At 43.1% G+C, this 16471-nt stretch overlaps 1 protein-coding gene across 1 annotated transcript; it reads right to left on the reverse strand.

The window, feature by feature from the left end:
- Positions 1-220: 220 nt before the first annotated feature.
- LOC127007216 (uncharacterized) lies at positions 221-9830 on the reverse strand. The gene is made up of 6 exons (XM_050877926.1): positions 9746-9830; positions 9216-9270; positions 8552-8723; positions 6971-7175; positions 5645-5753; positions 221-1323 (listed from the first exon to the last, which is right to left on the reverse strand). Exons 1-6 carry the CDS (start codon positions 9749-9751, stop codon positions 1034-1036), a joined length of 837 nt encoding a protein of 278 aa, XP_050733883.1. The 5' UTR covers positions 9752-9830; the 3' UTR covers positions 221-1033.
- Between the last annotated feature and the right edge of the window lie 6641 nt (positions 9831-16471).

Here is a 16471-nt window from a genome sequence, read left to right on the forward strand (position 1 = left end):
CATTTATGAGTGTAAATGTTCACTGGTTCTGGAAATGAACAGCAGTCAGTGACTTAAGTTTCGTCAGTATTATTCATTCAAGAGCAGGAACAGTCAACTGGAGGGGGCCAGGTGGGTCTGTTGGCACAGCGTTTGATTCAGGACTTAAAGGTTGCAAGTTTGATCCAGGCTCACTGCAGCTTCTTGATTGGTGAGATATAGCACTCTCCTGTAACCCTAACAGAGTCATCTAATTTTAGTTACCCAGCTCAGGGAGATTTTTGAATCACCTTTTCAACAGTCAACGGAGACAACGTAACTACCCTCTTGAATCTGCTGATGCCATGACAAACCAAACAGCAGTTTTCATAGCCTCCATTACTCATCATGCCACTGCTGCTCTTCCTTACCTTAGAGACTTTCAGATCCAATTTTCATATATCTCATTCATCTGTTTATTATGAGATGGCAGCTAACAAGTTATGTGACTATAATGTCCACACCAACAGTTCCACTATTTATCCCTGAGAGTGTGATCACATGCATCAAAACTTACAAGCTGTGGTGTGTGGTACTACAGCTTTCTATATTACCTGCTTTAGCTCACCTCTTATACTAGATAGGCCATTTGTCTTGTCACTATTATATTCAACAGTAATTGTAAAACTCAATAGGTTTGTCAAAGCTCAGTAAACAAAGAATAGCATATAAAGCAACTCTAGCAAGTATTAGTGAAAAAATATAGCACTTTCTATATATCTTTGCATTTTTGCAAAAGTTACTGAATCAAAACTATTATAAAGCTTTTGTATTTCATGATTTACAACAATTATACAGTTTAAACTGTATTCTATATTCTTAAATATGTCAACAAACAGACAATACTCAACAGATTCAAAACTTTTCCACATAGGCTATATATAGGTCATACCACAGGATGTTGGCTAGTTCATAGATGAAAAAAAAAGAGGTATGGGTCTCTCTCCTAAGAGACTATTTGGACCACCTGTATTCTATATATCTTCAAAAACAGTGTAGCTCTTGGTTGTTCGATCTACACCTGTGGCATGAACACACCCACGCCTGGTGCTCTGGAGAAGCTGGACGGTTGCATGGGTACGACCCTTTGAGTCTCGTTGGGCATGAAGGGCATGAAGTCCCAGTAAGTCTGAGTCTCGAAGAATTGGTCGAGTTTCTCCGGCTTGATTTCCACCACAGGTCTGACTTCATGAGTTTGTCCTACGTCGTCCATCACTCGCTCGCATGGCCCAATTATTTCTTCCTTCTCACACCTCTTGAGTCTGTTGTCAAAGAGGTACCCAGCTGGGCAGCGGAAGAGGAACCCTGGGAGGAACACATTGCTTTAAAGTCATGGTAAAGCCAAAGACAAGGTATCATACACATACATGAAGTGTTTGGAAGCAAAAGATTAACGTTTGTCATATTTACTAGCAGCTGATGAGTCCCACTGGGTTAATCTGGATTAATGATGCGCAGGGCACCCGTACAGGTGCATATATCCGTGTGTGTCTCAATATTGATACGAAGCTCCGTATCTCCTCCGTAAGGGGTTTTGGCTCACGGGTCCGGTGGCAGGAAGCCTCGTGTCCCCTCCACCCGAGGCTTCAGTTTAAGGAGGGGAGAGCTGTCGTCATTGCCTTTGATCTGCACCAAGACAGATTCAGTTCAGCTCCTCACTTGACCGGACACACTCACCTCGCTCCCGGATTACCGCGCCAGTCTCTGGAGGACCATCGTGTGCTCGTTATGCGGCAGTGACTGTTGGACGCATTGCGCAAGAACACTGTGTCTCTAAGACTTACCGCGTGCCTCTGACTGTGACTCGGTTAACGATCCGCGCCTGTGTGTTCCTGCTTTGTCCTGTAAAGCCCCGTTCACACTGTGCCGATTCTGGGCCACGACAACCCACGACTCTAGGGTACACGAGGTCTTGGGTGTTGATGTGAAAGGGTCGGGCATGTCTTGAAAGAGGTCTTGAGACTGTTGCCGAATGCTGCGCCGACTTCGTGAGGAGAGTCTGAAGTCGTGAGGGTTAGCGCAAAAAAGTATTCCATGCTAAACTTTCACGACAGGAGTCGGCAAGAGTCTGGACCAACCGTCACTTCCGGTTGAGGTCTGAGGGAGGTCGGGGGCAGTCGTCAAGACTGTCGTCAACAGTCTTGGCTTGTCTTGAGACAGTCGTGATGACTGTCTGGGGCATTTTTCAAATTTTTACTGTTTTCTGTCGGCACAGTCGTCTGTGGCGACTGCTTAAGAATGATGAGGGACTGTCGTGACGACAGTCTTCTCCTAATGGACATTCGTGACGATTGTCGGCTCAGAAATATTGGCTAACACTGCCGCCATCAAGAAATTTTAATTTTTATTTTGCAATCACAAGCACAATAACAACTGGGCATGGTTACGTTTCGCTGGCATAAACTTGGGAGCCGCACAGTACGCACGCACTCCTTTTGTCTCGATCTCTCTTTTGTTGAATGACACAACTAGGGTTGCCACCCTGAGGTCAGAAAAAATGTGGAATGTGCAATATCTCACTCTCCAATACGGAATGGATCCATATTTAAAGGAACGGGTGGCACCACTAAAATTACTCGAGCATGCAATGAGTGACAGCCGCAGCACGCTGCTGGTGGAGGCAAGAGGGAGGGGAAAGGGACATTACGTCGCGTATTTTACACGTATTTTAGGACGAAGCTTTTACAAATTTTACGGACTGGTTTTGTGATGAACCGAAAAATGCGCTCGCTACAATTTAAAGACACTGAATTATATCTGCTTGACCATTCAGATAACAAAATACCGTACGGAACAAATGCCGTTCCGTATTGCTTCAAAACGGAACGATACATTTAATTCTCGAATACAGAGCGATTCCGTATTTTTAAGGAACGGCAAGGCTGCCGCCAAGACAGTCGAGTGTCTACGGACTATAGGGCCGTTATTTGTTTTTGCTATTTATCAGCTTCATGACTACACGACTTGGCATCAGATGAATAGATAAATTGTTATGAAATATAAAAATAAGATTGAATAACACAAACTGAGAGAATGATAAATGGTGTCTCGAATCAGAGACCGGAACAAGTGAGTACCGCTTTCCGAAACTCCCCGACGCGGTGTAGCGAGAAAAAAACTCCTAGCAGAAATAAGTCGCTCAGATGTCTTCTATAAAAAAATACGCATGCGCACTGGGGAATACACAGCAGAAAAAAACATATTAATTTGCCTGGTTTTGTTCTGGCCTGTCCACTTGTGATCTTTGTGATGGTTGATATTGCCCGCAAGAAAACAACACACCAGACCAACAGACCAAACAACCAAGAACTGAGTGAACTTCAACCTCTGGTAATTCTTCCTAAAATCTGCCCTGTTCGTGTTGTAAATACTTCTCTTGATTAAAAGTGTTTTTACGATGTTTGTGCCGTGTATTGGAGCCGAAACAGGACAAGTAAACGATAGCGGCGAGTGAAATATAGAAAAAGCAAGCAAGTTGAGCCTCTCTCAGCGAGCTATTTTGCGACTGCGAGCTGATTCCTACAACAACGGTGAACACGTGTGGCGCAGTGCCTCGACCTGGTGAACTTGTGACGCTTTAATTCGCGTGTTTTCGTGTATTTTGGACCATTTACATAAAGACAAGACGTTACAGAAGGCATGAAGACGACCACTGACGAATGAAGAGGAACTGGCGTCATCTGGAAACGTATCAGTAAGGCAAGACCAATTTTTACTAGTAGTGACTGCTGGGCCATCACCAAACGTGTAACACTGTGATGGATTCCTGTCACTTGAAGCATCGGCTACAGGAGGTGGTGGTTGCACATTGTTTAGATATTCATGGGCGATCGGCTCTGCCATTGCATTTATCCATTTTCTCTGCGTTTAGGGGGATAAGTATAGTGACTCAGTGGTGCAGTTGTTAGCACTCCTAGTTATAAATCCGTAGGTCAGGGTTTGAATCCCGGCCCTGGCAGTCGGCGTGCACCCCACCCATCTGTTCATCCTCCCTTGCCAGCTGATCAATAAATTGGTACCTGGAGAAAACCTGGAGAAGGTAAACTGTGGTTCCTGGATGTCACATTGTCTCTGTCCATTTGCAGTTTTAGCGTATGTCCCCAACTTATACATTTACCGTTAACCAACTACGTTGTTGGACTAGGTTACTAAATTTGGGGGCTAGTATTATGGCCCAAATTATGTAAAAGACTCCAAAGGCATTTAGCCTTGGGGTGCTCTTTAGCTCGATGCTTAAGTGTCCATACTACATCTTGGTGTCCTGGGTTTGAATCCCGAGTACCTCGTAGTAATGGACTTGAAGGTATGGATCTTTATCCTTATAATGTGCCCTAAGAGGTGAAAACTCCAAAAGTCCTTAAATCACTGGGATTCTTTTGGCTCAATGCTAGTGTCCACCTCCATTATTTTTGTTTACATTTGGTCAGTAGCATCGGTAGACTTTCTTGATGGAGCCTGCTGGTTGGTTCCAACCAGTTGATGGTCTAAGCAAGTGTTTTATGGTGGTGCCATTCTTGTTTCATGCTGCCCCTTCAAAACTCCACTTGATTCTCTTTAGAGAGTTTCAAAAGAGTCTGGGTTGATAGGTGGTCATCATGCAGAACATGTGGGTAGTCTCAGGCCACTCGGTGATGACTAAAAATAGTCAGCTTGTAGCAGTGGGCAGGACTTGAAGCCGGGTCCTGCAGGACACCGCACCCTCATGCTGACCACTCAGCCACTGCCTAGGTTGGAGTCCCAGGCAGAGTGTTAGAGGAAAGATTTATTTGCCTGAATAGATCAATTGCCCACCTGCATAGAGAAGTGGAGAACCCCCCATGACACTTCTGCTTATGTATTAACAATGGCATGTACTCTTACTGAGCACCAAGTCAGTAACACCATTTGCCATTAATTACAGTTTATTGTATACAGCATTCGCCATTAATTACAGTTTACTGTATACAGTCTTGAATAAGCATTCCAGGAGAACCATGCAAAATGACATGTCCAGAAATAAGTGCAGGGGTAATGAATTTACACCCACCACAGGTGTAGCGCCTCTGTGCTGAACTGGTTAGCACGTCTTGCTACGTATCCACTTGCCTGGGTTTATATTCCAGCCTGGCAGTTAGTGCACAGCCCACTCAGCTGTTAATTCTCCCTTTTGGGCTTGTCGATAAATGGGTACCTTGGGTCACCTAGGACAGCAGCTGAGGTAACCAGGATGTCACACTGGCCCTGTGTCCTGGGGTAATGGCCTATTCCTAGCCACAGGTGCAAGGGCCAGTGGGACCTGGATTAGTACTGAGGCCACATGTAGCCTAGTGTATGCCCCCAACTTTGCCTTTACTTACAGTACATTTCTTGAGGCCAGAGTGAGAGGCAGCACGCAGCGCAGTGAATGTGCCAAAGTTACTCATAAATGGCAGTATCTAGCCTTCTGATCATGGGCATTTTTCCTTTTAAAACATGCTTTGATATCATGTGATGTGAGCTTTTTTATGGAAAAAGTAACCGATATTAGCTGATTTTCACTGCTGCGGGAACGATTTGTTATAACTGTAAAATGTATATTGTATTTAAATCCTGTTCAAGAAATAGGGGTGAATGCCAGTAGGCTACATAGTAATCAAGACTTTCTTACCTTTTATTGTGCAGCCCATGGTAATCAAACACTTGTAGAAGCCTGAGCAGTCTGAGAGGGAGGGGAAGAAACCCTCCTCCAGGCACTCATATATGGAGGTTGGGTCCAGCTGAATGATTATTATTTTTATTATTGTTATCATTATTATTATTATTATTATTTATTTATTATTATTATTATTATTATTATTATCATTATTATTATTTTAATCTATTATTTTTGATGAATGATAGTACAGAAGGGAGGGAGAGCAGAAGTGACCAATAGGCCACAGATGTAAAGATTAATGTTGGTTGACCATGGAGAGTGGTGAGCTAGGCTCCTGGCATTGATGGTATAACAGCAGCAATACTGAAATATGGAGGAGGAGGAGTTGTGGAATGGAGGTTGTTGCCATGCATGTAATCTAGCATGGGAGCAGGTGCGCATGGGAGCAGGTGCAGAGATGACCAGATGGTGAGGTGCTGGATAAACGGAAAACGGTCATCATTGTGCTGTTGTACGGAGAAAAAGGGAGTAGATACGATTGTATTAATTACAGAGGAATAAGCTTACTTCATGCATTCAGAAAGTATTTAAAAGGGAAGAGCATGTTGAAAGTAACTGATTAAAGTGTAGGTGATGAACAAGTCTTTTTTTAGGAAAGGAGGGGAATGAACATGATTAATGAAAATTACCTGTAGGAGGATAGGAAGCTGTTTGCTGGTTTCATGGACTTGGAGAAGATTTATGATAGGGTTGCCAGGAAGAGCTTATGGGATTTCTTAATATATGGTGTGGGAGGTTGGTTACTTTTTAATGGTATGAGAAGTGGATAAAGACTTGGAAGAGTTTCACTGTTTACCCTTTGGTGTAATGTTTGAGTGTCTGCCTCATGTCTTTGGGGCCTGGGTTCATATCCCAGGCAGATTATTGGAAAAAAGATTTATTCTTCTGGATAGATCAATTTCTTATGTGCATTTAGATCTTGAAATACTCCACCCCCCCACAGCCACTTGAAGGGATCAAATCTTTTTACACATGCAGGGATGAAAATTTATGTTTGCATGCGAATAGGGAGATGAGTGAGAATTTTGGTGTTGATGTGGGTGTAAGGCAGGAATATGTGATGTCAGCATGGGTATTCAGTATTTATATGAATGGCAGAATGAGAACAGTAAAAGTCAGGGTACGGCATTTAGTTGCAAGGGTGAAAGTGAAAGATATGGAGCAGTCCATGTTGGCAAAGTTATTTGCAGATGAACATCGTTGTTGGCAGAAAATAAAAGGATACTGTCGAGGATTGTGGATGAATTTGATTACATGTAAAGCACTTGGATGCTTTACCTGATATTGTATGCAGGCTATAGTCCCCGTTGGCCCCACAGGACTGGGAATTGTATTGGGGGGTGTACCAGGAGGGGCCACTCCTACTAATTTGCACTCAGATTTTGAGCTGGAGATACAGATGCCCAGCTGAGGGTCAAAGACTGTCCCAGGAGCACAGTCAAACTTCACTCTTCTTGTTGCATAGGTGCGGCCACCCACACACCTGTACATGTAGGTTAGATTATATTTGACATTCATATAGCTAATAGGTAACTGAGAGATAATAGTGAGACACAGTACACATATCAGAGGTGAGATGGTGTTCTTAAGTAGGTAACATGCAAAAACATTTGTATTCTGATTTCATGATCCTCCATTACATGAAAGATGTGACAACAACATACATACTGTGTATACTTGTATCTACATTGTCCTAGATTATATTATGTGTAGGTATACATGTAGAAACATAATAATCATTTCAACATAATTTAGTACCATAATACCCTTGCATTATCTTAGCTCATGCCAGTGTCTATGGAGATTAGGATGGCAGCTGAATCTTTACAATATGAAAATGAATGGCTTGTCTAAGAAGCTCAGTTTCTGTGGTTTATAGAGTGAGTATTCTGTGACCTTGTGGTCAGAGGTCATGATCGACTTGCCAGTACTCCTAAGTCTGTTTTACATTGTTTGGCTTAATGAAGTGTTATTTACTTGTTACTTTTTTCTCATCTGGCTCATGTGGATAACTTTACCTGCCCCTGCCCTACTAATAATCTCACCATCAATGTAGACTGATTTTTTTTTTTTTTTTTTTAGATTAAAAAGGCAGATAAAGGTTAAGATAAAAAAAACCACTGCTTTCCAATGAAGGGGGAATGATTTATAGCTAGTAGGGCTACTCAACTATTATGAGCAAAGATCCAGTTAAACAAGTTTGAATGTATGCAGAGGTCCGGATAAATATTGTAGCTGGACTCCTGGCTCCAGGAGTAATAAAATATAATTAAATAACTTACGTGAAAGCCCTGGCGATGGATTCTTGCAAGTGAATTTCCTCGACTGACTGTAGGGTGTAGAGTAAGTCGAGGAAACGTACTTTCAAAAATCCGTCGCCAGGATTTTCATGTTATTTGACTATATATTTTAACTCCTACAATACTTCAACACTCAAAAGGTCCAGATTCGGACCGCGGGACGCCAGTTGAGTAGCCCTGGTTTATAGAATATCACCAAAATGCAGTGATTTACAGCTTATTTAAAGGGTAGTTAATAAAGATTTACATTAATTGAAAGAAGGGAATGGGAATAAGAAAAAAAAACAGTGGGGCTGTTGGACGATGGTGAGGCGGTGAGGGGTATTTTGGTAGTTGTGATGGGTCTGAAAACAGTAAGTTGAATAACACTGATGATATGAATATGATCTTTGTCAATAATTGGTATGTGGGTGAAATCCGCTCCCTCATGAGGATAAGTCTGGGCTGGAAGGTATACTAGAGTAGTCGTACCCAAAATGGTAGTTGCGTTACACAGAAAATGTCATAGATAGATGGCGAACTATATCAAACGAGACAAACCCACACTGGTACTGCTTACATGAGGAAGGAGGTACAGGTAGGGCCCGGAAGGAGGTCGCCTGCGGCACATTCTTTCAGGTAGTCAGGGGCGAGGGACTGGGTGCCTGGCGGGGCTGGCGCTGCTGCAGGAGGCCCGGGAGGTGAGGTGTGGCTTGGGGCTGGGGGGGCTGGCGTGTCGGGGCCAGATGGGCCTGGGGGGGCGGGGAAAGAAGCTCAGCACACACACACACACACACACACACACACACACACACACACACATACACGCGCCAGTCTTCGTCGACAGACAGACTAGGTCGGCTCGGCTGACGTCAGCCGATAGAGTCGGTCTGTCGTCACCCTGCTGCGGGCCGCCAAGCCCACCATAAAGTGGCAAAGGTCCGTGCTCCCCCCTTTAAGGAGGGAGCAATTTTTAAACCACACACACACACACACACACACACACACACACACACACACACACACACACACACACACACACACACACACACATTCTAGGGTGCCCGATTAATATTTTCTATTTCTCTTAACAGTAAAGTTTACCTAATTTCTATCAACATTATCGGGCTTCATAAGTTAATTGTATTTGGAAGTAGACATGGACGAAGTACCTTAAGATGAATTAGCGTATAAGTGAGATGTGTCGGCAGTTATTGAAGAGGGCTGGAATGGGGAGGACTTACCGACATGGGCGAGGCAGTGAGGCGCCCACATCAAAACTGTCACAAACAACATCACCTGAAAAAAAGTTACAATCATTTATTGTTAAGCTGCAAAACTCTTCGCTGTTTTTGTTGTTGTTTCGAGTGGAGATATTTCAAACGTGTAATTCACCACGGCCTGATCGCGAGTTGGACTCGTAATCGCCAGCAGGTACCCTCCCGACATGACCAAGTGCTCTTTATCGTCGATCTATGGGTACTGCCAGGACCACACACCACACCCCATCCACCTTGCTCAAGGGGGGACAGTAGCCACTCCTTGTCAACGGAAAGAATCCGGCCTGAGCGGGCTCGAACCGCCGCCCTGTCAGACCGTGAAGCCTGCCAGCGCAGCGCTCTACCAGTTGCGCCACGGAGTGGTGTGTGTGTGTGTGTGTGTGTGTGTGTGTGTGTACACACACAAACACACACACACACACACACACACACACACACACACACACACACTGTTACAGGGGACGGTCTCATCACTTCCCAGCATGATATCCTACCTGCATGGTGGAGGCGGTGACGATTGCTGTTATCGTTTGTGGTGGTGGTGGTGGTGGTGAAGGTGGAGATGTGTCTAGGGTCAGAGTCAACAAGCCAGTGGAAGGAGCTGTAGGTCCTGTCTTGCTTATATACCCTCGCAAGGGACAGGTCAGTCGAGGTCCAGCAGATAGCATATTGTATTGTACGCAATAGTCAACTTTCCATTTGAATCTTACATTGATGTAGGTTGAGAGTTGGCCTTCATTGCTGGGACAGTAAGCCCTTAGTGTTTAGGATTCATTTATTTGAGAGAAGAAAAAAGCGTGCAAAAGCTACAGCATGTCTGTTTCTGGGCGACGCCATTTTGTCAGGCTGACAGTTTTTCCCCTTGGATAATTTACGTCGTTGTACTAATCATTCCTTATATTACTACACACACACACACACACACACACACACACACACACACACACACACACACACACACACACGGGATAATGTGTAATCTTTACAAGTGAATTCCACTGGACTATCTTTTCTGCTGAAACGTCTGGGTTTTAGTTTTCTTTATTCATATTGCCCCTTACGAAAGTTACAAAGACAAGGCAGCTTATGTCAGTGCCTGCATACATGTGTGTGTTTACATCTTGTCCGCTATGTAACATACCAAACACCCTTGTTGAATTACCACTTTGATGTGTCGTAATCTTTGAGGATGAAAGTTTTCAAGCGGATGGCAGGAGGTGGCAGCACAGCTTTTCTCCGTAGTGTTGACTCTTGCCCTTCGGTGACAGAAATATTAACATTAATATAATTATGAAACCGTGTTACGCGCAGCTATACAAATTAATTTATAGCTTCTTAATAAAAATGTTAATCATCAACCCAACTATTCACACATAGTTAGACACATTATCATTATCACTATTACACCAGTTGCTAAAACAAATTGATAGAATTAGCCAACTCTGACGCTGAAATATGCCGCACGAATGTGCCGCTGTCAGGCGCATGGGGCCCCCGCGGTGGCTGCACGACGGGCGGCTTTGTTTTGTCATCAGGGTCAGCACCTTATTCAAGGGGAGGGGAGTCACTAATTAGGCTGAGGTGAGGTGTCGGTGTCTGCAGGTGCAGCACCTCATTTACATCGGTAATCACCGCCAGTCACTAGCCCGAGCAGTGGGCGCAAGGCGACAGGTCAGTTACCCCTCCAGGCCTCACGCTGCTGCCTCACCTCGCCTTCGCCTCAAATTATATAACCGTATCTGAGTTACTGTTTGATTCTTTTAACCGTACGCCCTTAATCCGACAAATCATTTTATTTTTATTTGCCTTATGGACTTCGATGACGTCATTTTTCCTCATCGCTGTTCTTTGTATTGTTCATCTATCCGTTCTACCCATTTGTTTCTCTTTAGCAGTGTATGTTGCTGTCCATTTATATATATGTCGACTTTTTTTCGCATTGTGTTTTATGGAGTATCTTTCCAAGGGTGCGGGGCGTAGCAGGTGCGGTGTCCTTCACTGTGACAACAGGTGGCGGTGGTAAAGTGCATGTTGAAATATCCTGCAGAGACGAGCAGGCAGAAAAAGTGAAAAAGAGTCGGTAATAATAGGATTATCGAGGAAGAAGAGGAAAAACACAAGAGAGGAGAGGACAATGGAAGTAGAGAAACATTAATTTTACGAACTTATAAGGAGAAATAATAAAAAAAAATATATTACTTAGAAGTGAGGGACAGAGGGAGGTGATGCTCGTAAATATCAGCGAGCTTAAGTACTGGAGAAACCAAACCCGCCACCGGGGAAGTAGCTTAGGAAAGAACCTTCCTCTTTCGCCCCAAGGAAGAGAAAAAGAGGAAGTCGCGGCTCAGGAAGGAAGACAGCAATTTTATTGGCTCATGACCTCAATGTGTGTGTGTGTGTGTGTGTGTGTGTGTGTGTGTGTGTGTGTGTGTTTCGCTATAAATAGATGCACTCACCGTTGTTCGTCTGGCCGATCTCTCATTCAATTTAATAGTGAAGAAAAACATAAGACGAAGGGCAAATGGTAAGCTTTATTTAATGTCTTACGATTCATTGATTCACTTATTGGCAATAGGAATGTTATTCTCGTCATTGCAAATCATTACTATTATTATTATCCACAAGGCGAATGGAACTCCCACACGAGATGAGGAAGTTAAGGGCTCGTAGTGGCAAGGCAAACAATGACGCTCGGCTGCTATTCAGCTTCGCCAGACAACGCTACGCTCCCACACAATAATAGCACGCTTATGTGTGCATAATAATTCTGATTTGTTATCCTCTACAAAGGCTTGTGCGTGTGTATGTGTGTGTGTGTGTGTGTGTGTGTGTGTGTGTGTGTGTGTGTGTACAGGCTCAAATACCGAGAACATGTTTGGGGGTCCTCGCCCTCTATCGCCTTTCTTTTTTTCCGTTGCTTGTTTGTTTGTTGCTGGACACGACAGGCAGACAAATCGTCGTCCTCTTATCTGCCATGACCCCAGTCAGTCACACGGGTTGGGTGGGCTGGGAGAGGAAGGAGGGCTACGGTCCCGTGTTCGCAGCAGGATAACGGGCGGGGAGGCGGCCGGTGAGGGGAGGGGAGGACACTGGTTTTTAACGATGCGTTGCATTCTAAGAAAATGTAATTGTTTTTCCCCTTGAAATATAATAGAGAATCCAGTTTTTAGGGTGGTGACTAAGGTAAATTTTTGACGCATGCTCACTTCTTTGCTGTAAAAGTTCTTCAGGTGTATTAAGAAGGAAGCTGTGGGGTGATCATTGACCTGATGAGTCAGCGTGTGCGTCCTCTTGTTACCTCATGTGGCCCCTGCTGGAGCCTTCACTATCTTTCTGGCCGAAGTCCTAGAATGGCCGGTTTATTTTTCAACTGACACAGCTAAACATATTATTTTCGTTTAACTATTAATTCTGGTGTTCAATCGTCCAAATACTCAGATTAAAAAAACAGGACCTTGGCCAAATGCTTTCTGAAACCACAGTCATGCTGTTGATCTAACTACAACTAGATTCCAAAGAGTCTCCCGTCCTGCAGCCAACGAAAGCAAAGAACAACCACATGACTCGGAGTGTGTAGGCTCAAGGCTTGTCTTTTCATGCCTGCATAGTGTTGAGGACCGCAGGTGTTGAATGGTTAAATCAATCACGTTTCCTCCAACCGATTGGTCTTGTGCGGCAACCACGCCCCATCACCCTTACCATCACCCACACCCCACCACCCTCGCCGTCACCCACACCTTGGCCTAGACCTCCCAGATCGTACGCCTCAGCCACCCCAGCACATCCTAGTCCCCGTCCTTGGCCATTCATTCAGGTCCTGAAACCAATCTCCTTCCCCGCTTTTCACCCCATTCCCTGTCTTCCTCCGTTAGCTCTTCTCATCCTGCCTTTTGATCTTCCCGCGTGGCTCCGCCTCTGACCCTGTATGCCCGACACGAGTCTTGTATAAATTCTAATCAAGCTATCCTTGTCGCCTTGCAGTGTGAGTGATGGTGGTCAGAGTGTTGCCTCGCTGTGCTGCTCAGGTGACAGTACACCGGCCAAACAAACGCGTGCTCATTATAAGAAAAAAAGTCCATCCTTGACAACCCGATCATGTATACAAACTAAGGTCAGGAAAGTGGAATATCCCGTTACGAACCAGATTGAGACTGCAGTGAACACCATTTTTCTGGCTTTGATATGGCAGTGTGATCGTCATTGGTAAGCACTTTGTGGAGCGTTGAAAACCCCGTCGGAAGCAGACGCAGAGCAATCGTTCGCGGATGAAAAAAAAGGGGTAAACTCCGTCGGGCCTCTTTTGTGCGACAAATTGCCTCGCAGGAACCCCGCCGGAACCATTATTCACTTTGCCCTAGATATGTATTGCATAAATTTTCGCCTTGTACCATTCACTGAATATTAATATTCACATTGGAAACATTATCAAAAACAATATAGAATTTCAGTAATTTATTTTCCATCCATGCATTTCTAGGCAGTGATAAAAAGAGTAAATGAAAAATAAGGGGAAGGAAAGATTCGTCTGTGTGTGTGTGTGTGTGTGTGTTTGTGTGTGTGTGTGATTTACTCAGTCTGACCTCGTTCTTGTGAGGTGCTTCTAGGATGGAAATCTAGTCGGTGTGGGCGTATGCCCTCGAACATATATTCTGAACTGATAGATTGAAAGATGAAACGTCAGCCTGCAATGTAAATGTTCGTTTCATACCAGTCTTCTGAGAACAATCCTAACCGCCAAATTGTTGTATATGAATGTATATTTTCATTAGAAAAATATAGTACGTGCTTCCAAATTATCAGATGTTTTATTATTTATTCTTTATCATTGTCCCTTTGTTGTGGCACGCACTGGCCGCGACACAACACTGCAGTCAGCGTGGCGAGGCGGGGCGAGCTGACGGCGTGCGGCAAGTATGTGTACACTATAGTCGGTTCACCCGAGTCTGAAGTGTGCATTATCGCGCGACGGCAACCTGCAGCCACACGGCGTGTCCGATTTCGTGGATACTGTATGCTAGCCTACGCATAGTAAACAGTCGTCAGTGTCAATAATATGCAGGCAACAATAACAAATACCGTCAATTATAGTTGATTATGAGTTAAAAATACCTGCAATGTCACAAATAGCTGTTTTGTTAATTTACAAGATCGCTGATTATAATTATTAAGCTGTCCACCACCGAGAAAATTAGCAAGCTTTATATGAATAAAACAGCTATTTGCGACATTTCTAATATTTTATAAACTGAAAATCGACTACAATTGGCGGTATTTGTTATTGCTGCCTGCATATTAGGCCTATTGACACTGACGACTATTTACTATGCGTAGGCTAGCATACAGTATCCACGAAATCGGACACGCCGTGTGGCTGCAGGTTGCCGTTGCGTGATAATGCACACTTCAGACTCGGGTGAACAGACTATAGTGGTGGACGTAATCGATTACTTGTAATTGATTACGTCGAATACAAGGTAAAAATTCTCAGTAATCGATCATTGTTCTCAGTAAACGATTTCCAAACGATTACTTGATACTTATTAAGTCATTAGTTTGTGAGTTTAATTTCGATTTTTGCTAATTAAATTTTCAACTATTTATATTCTCGGATATTTTTTTATTAATGTTTGGTTGAGAGAGAGAGAGAGAGAGAGAGAGAGAGAGAGAGAGAGAGAGAGAGAGAGAGAGAGAGAGAGAGAGAGAGAGAGAGAGAGAGAGAGAATAATTCAAAAGTAATTGATTCCTAATAGATTACTGACCACAAATATATTCGAAATAATCGATTACAGAAAAAGTCGTATCGCCCATCACTAATGTACACGTAATGTGTTATAATTATGATAAAACACCCCCTGGAACAGAAAGATAACAACTAGGATTATCTTGCCAGTAGTTTTCAGACGAATTATTATCGTACTGCGTGCGTTTTTTCATTTGAATACTTTAGTTTTTTAAGTAAAGCTGTTTAAAAATTAATGCAGCGCTGCAACGCCATTGCATTAATGTTATTTCTGCAATTGTGTGTGTGTGTATATATATATATATATATATACATATATATATATATATATATATATATATATATATATATATATATATATATATATATATATCTATATATATATATATATGTGTGATGCCGTGCATCCACGTATATAATTATAAAAAAAACATGCTTTCATATTTATTTCCTTTAAAAAGTGGATCCTTCTCATATTGTTTTTTGAATGGAATAGGTGTCATTGAAATTATTTAATCAAGAATGTCACCTTCCCCGCTTATGTAGCCAGTGGAATAGATAATGATGATTTTGAATAAGTACAAATATGATACCGGCTCGATGCTGTTTTAAAGAGATCAATAGGCATGTGTTTTTTGTTGGGTACTTCAGCATTTCTGTAGCAGCAAGATTAGGTGGCAAATGCCGAGACGTGCCTTAGCTTTACTCTCACCTTTTTCTTTAGCATGACTGGTTGTCTGTCCGGTAATGACCGAGACACAGACATTTACTAAGGCCTTGCCACTTTAGCTTTCCCAGCTTTAACTGGACCAATCGGCAAAAATGAACAGCAGAGTGAAGTTTTCCCGTTCAGCTACGTGCAGGGCTACATTGTATGTGTATAACAATATATCAAAAGTTAAACTAGAATCAGTAATTAAGAAACCCTTCTTATGCCATTACTTAAATATCCCAACAAGAGTGTCCCGTCAGAAAGGCACAGCCTGACTGTCACACCTCCGATTGAAAGTGTTATAGAAACATCAGTAGGCGATCATTAGCTGACGTTTGTCACGGCACTTTAGCCATTATACTGGCAGGCTGTTGAAGGTTTCATTTAATAAATGTCAAGCCAAAGGTTTCACGTAGAGCATCAGGAAACATGTTGAAATAGCAAATCTGGTGATAACGGGGATTATTTAGCACTGGGGGCACATGGCATCATTGTAAATATTCCGGATCTAACAGACTTTATAACAATATTACTTCATGAACATACCGATATACTTGATAAAATTACTATATACTTGCGATCAAGTATTCTTATCCATCTACAGCATGTTTTGCAGATTTTTACTTCCGAGTTTTTATTTTCAGTTGTGTGATTGCAAGAACTCGTCATTCCGTAGTAAAGTTTAACCAGAAGGAAAAGGATGTGAAACTTTTTTACACCCGCACTTTTAACTGACGCGTTGTCTCTGTAGGGAGGACTTTAGGGCCG

Source organism: Eriocheir sinensis, chromosome 34, assembly GCF_024679095.1.
Source record: "Eriocheir sinensis breed Jianghai 21 chromosome 34, ASM2467909v1, whole genome shotgun sequence".
NCBI classification, from domain to species: domain Eukaryota; kingdom Metazoa; phylum Arthropoda; class Malacostraca; order Decapoda; family Varunidae; genus Eriocheir; species Eriocheir sinensis.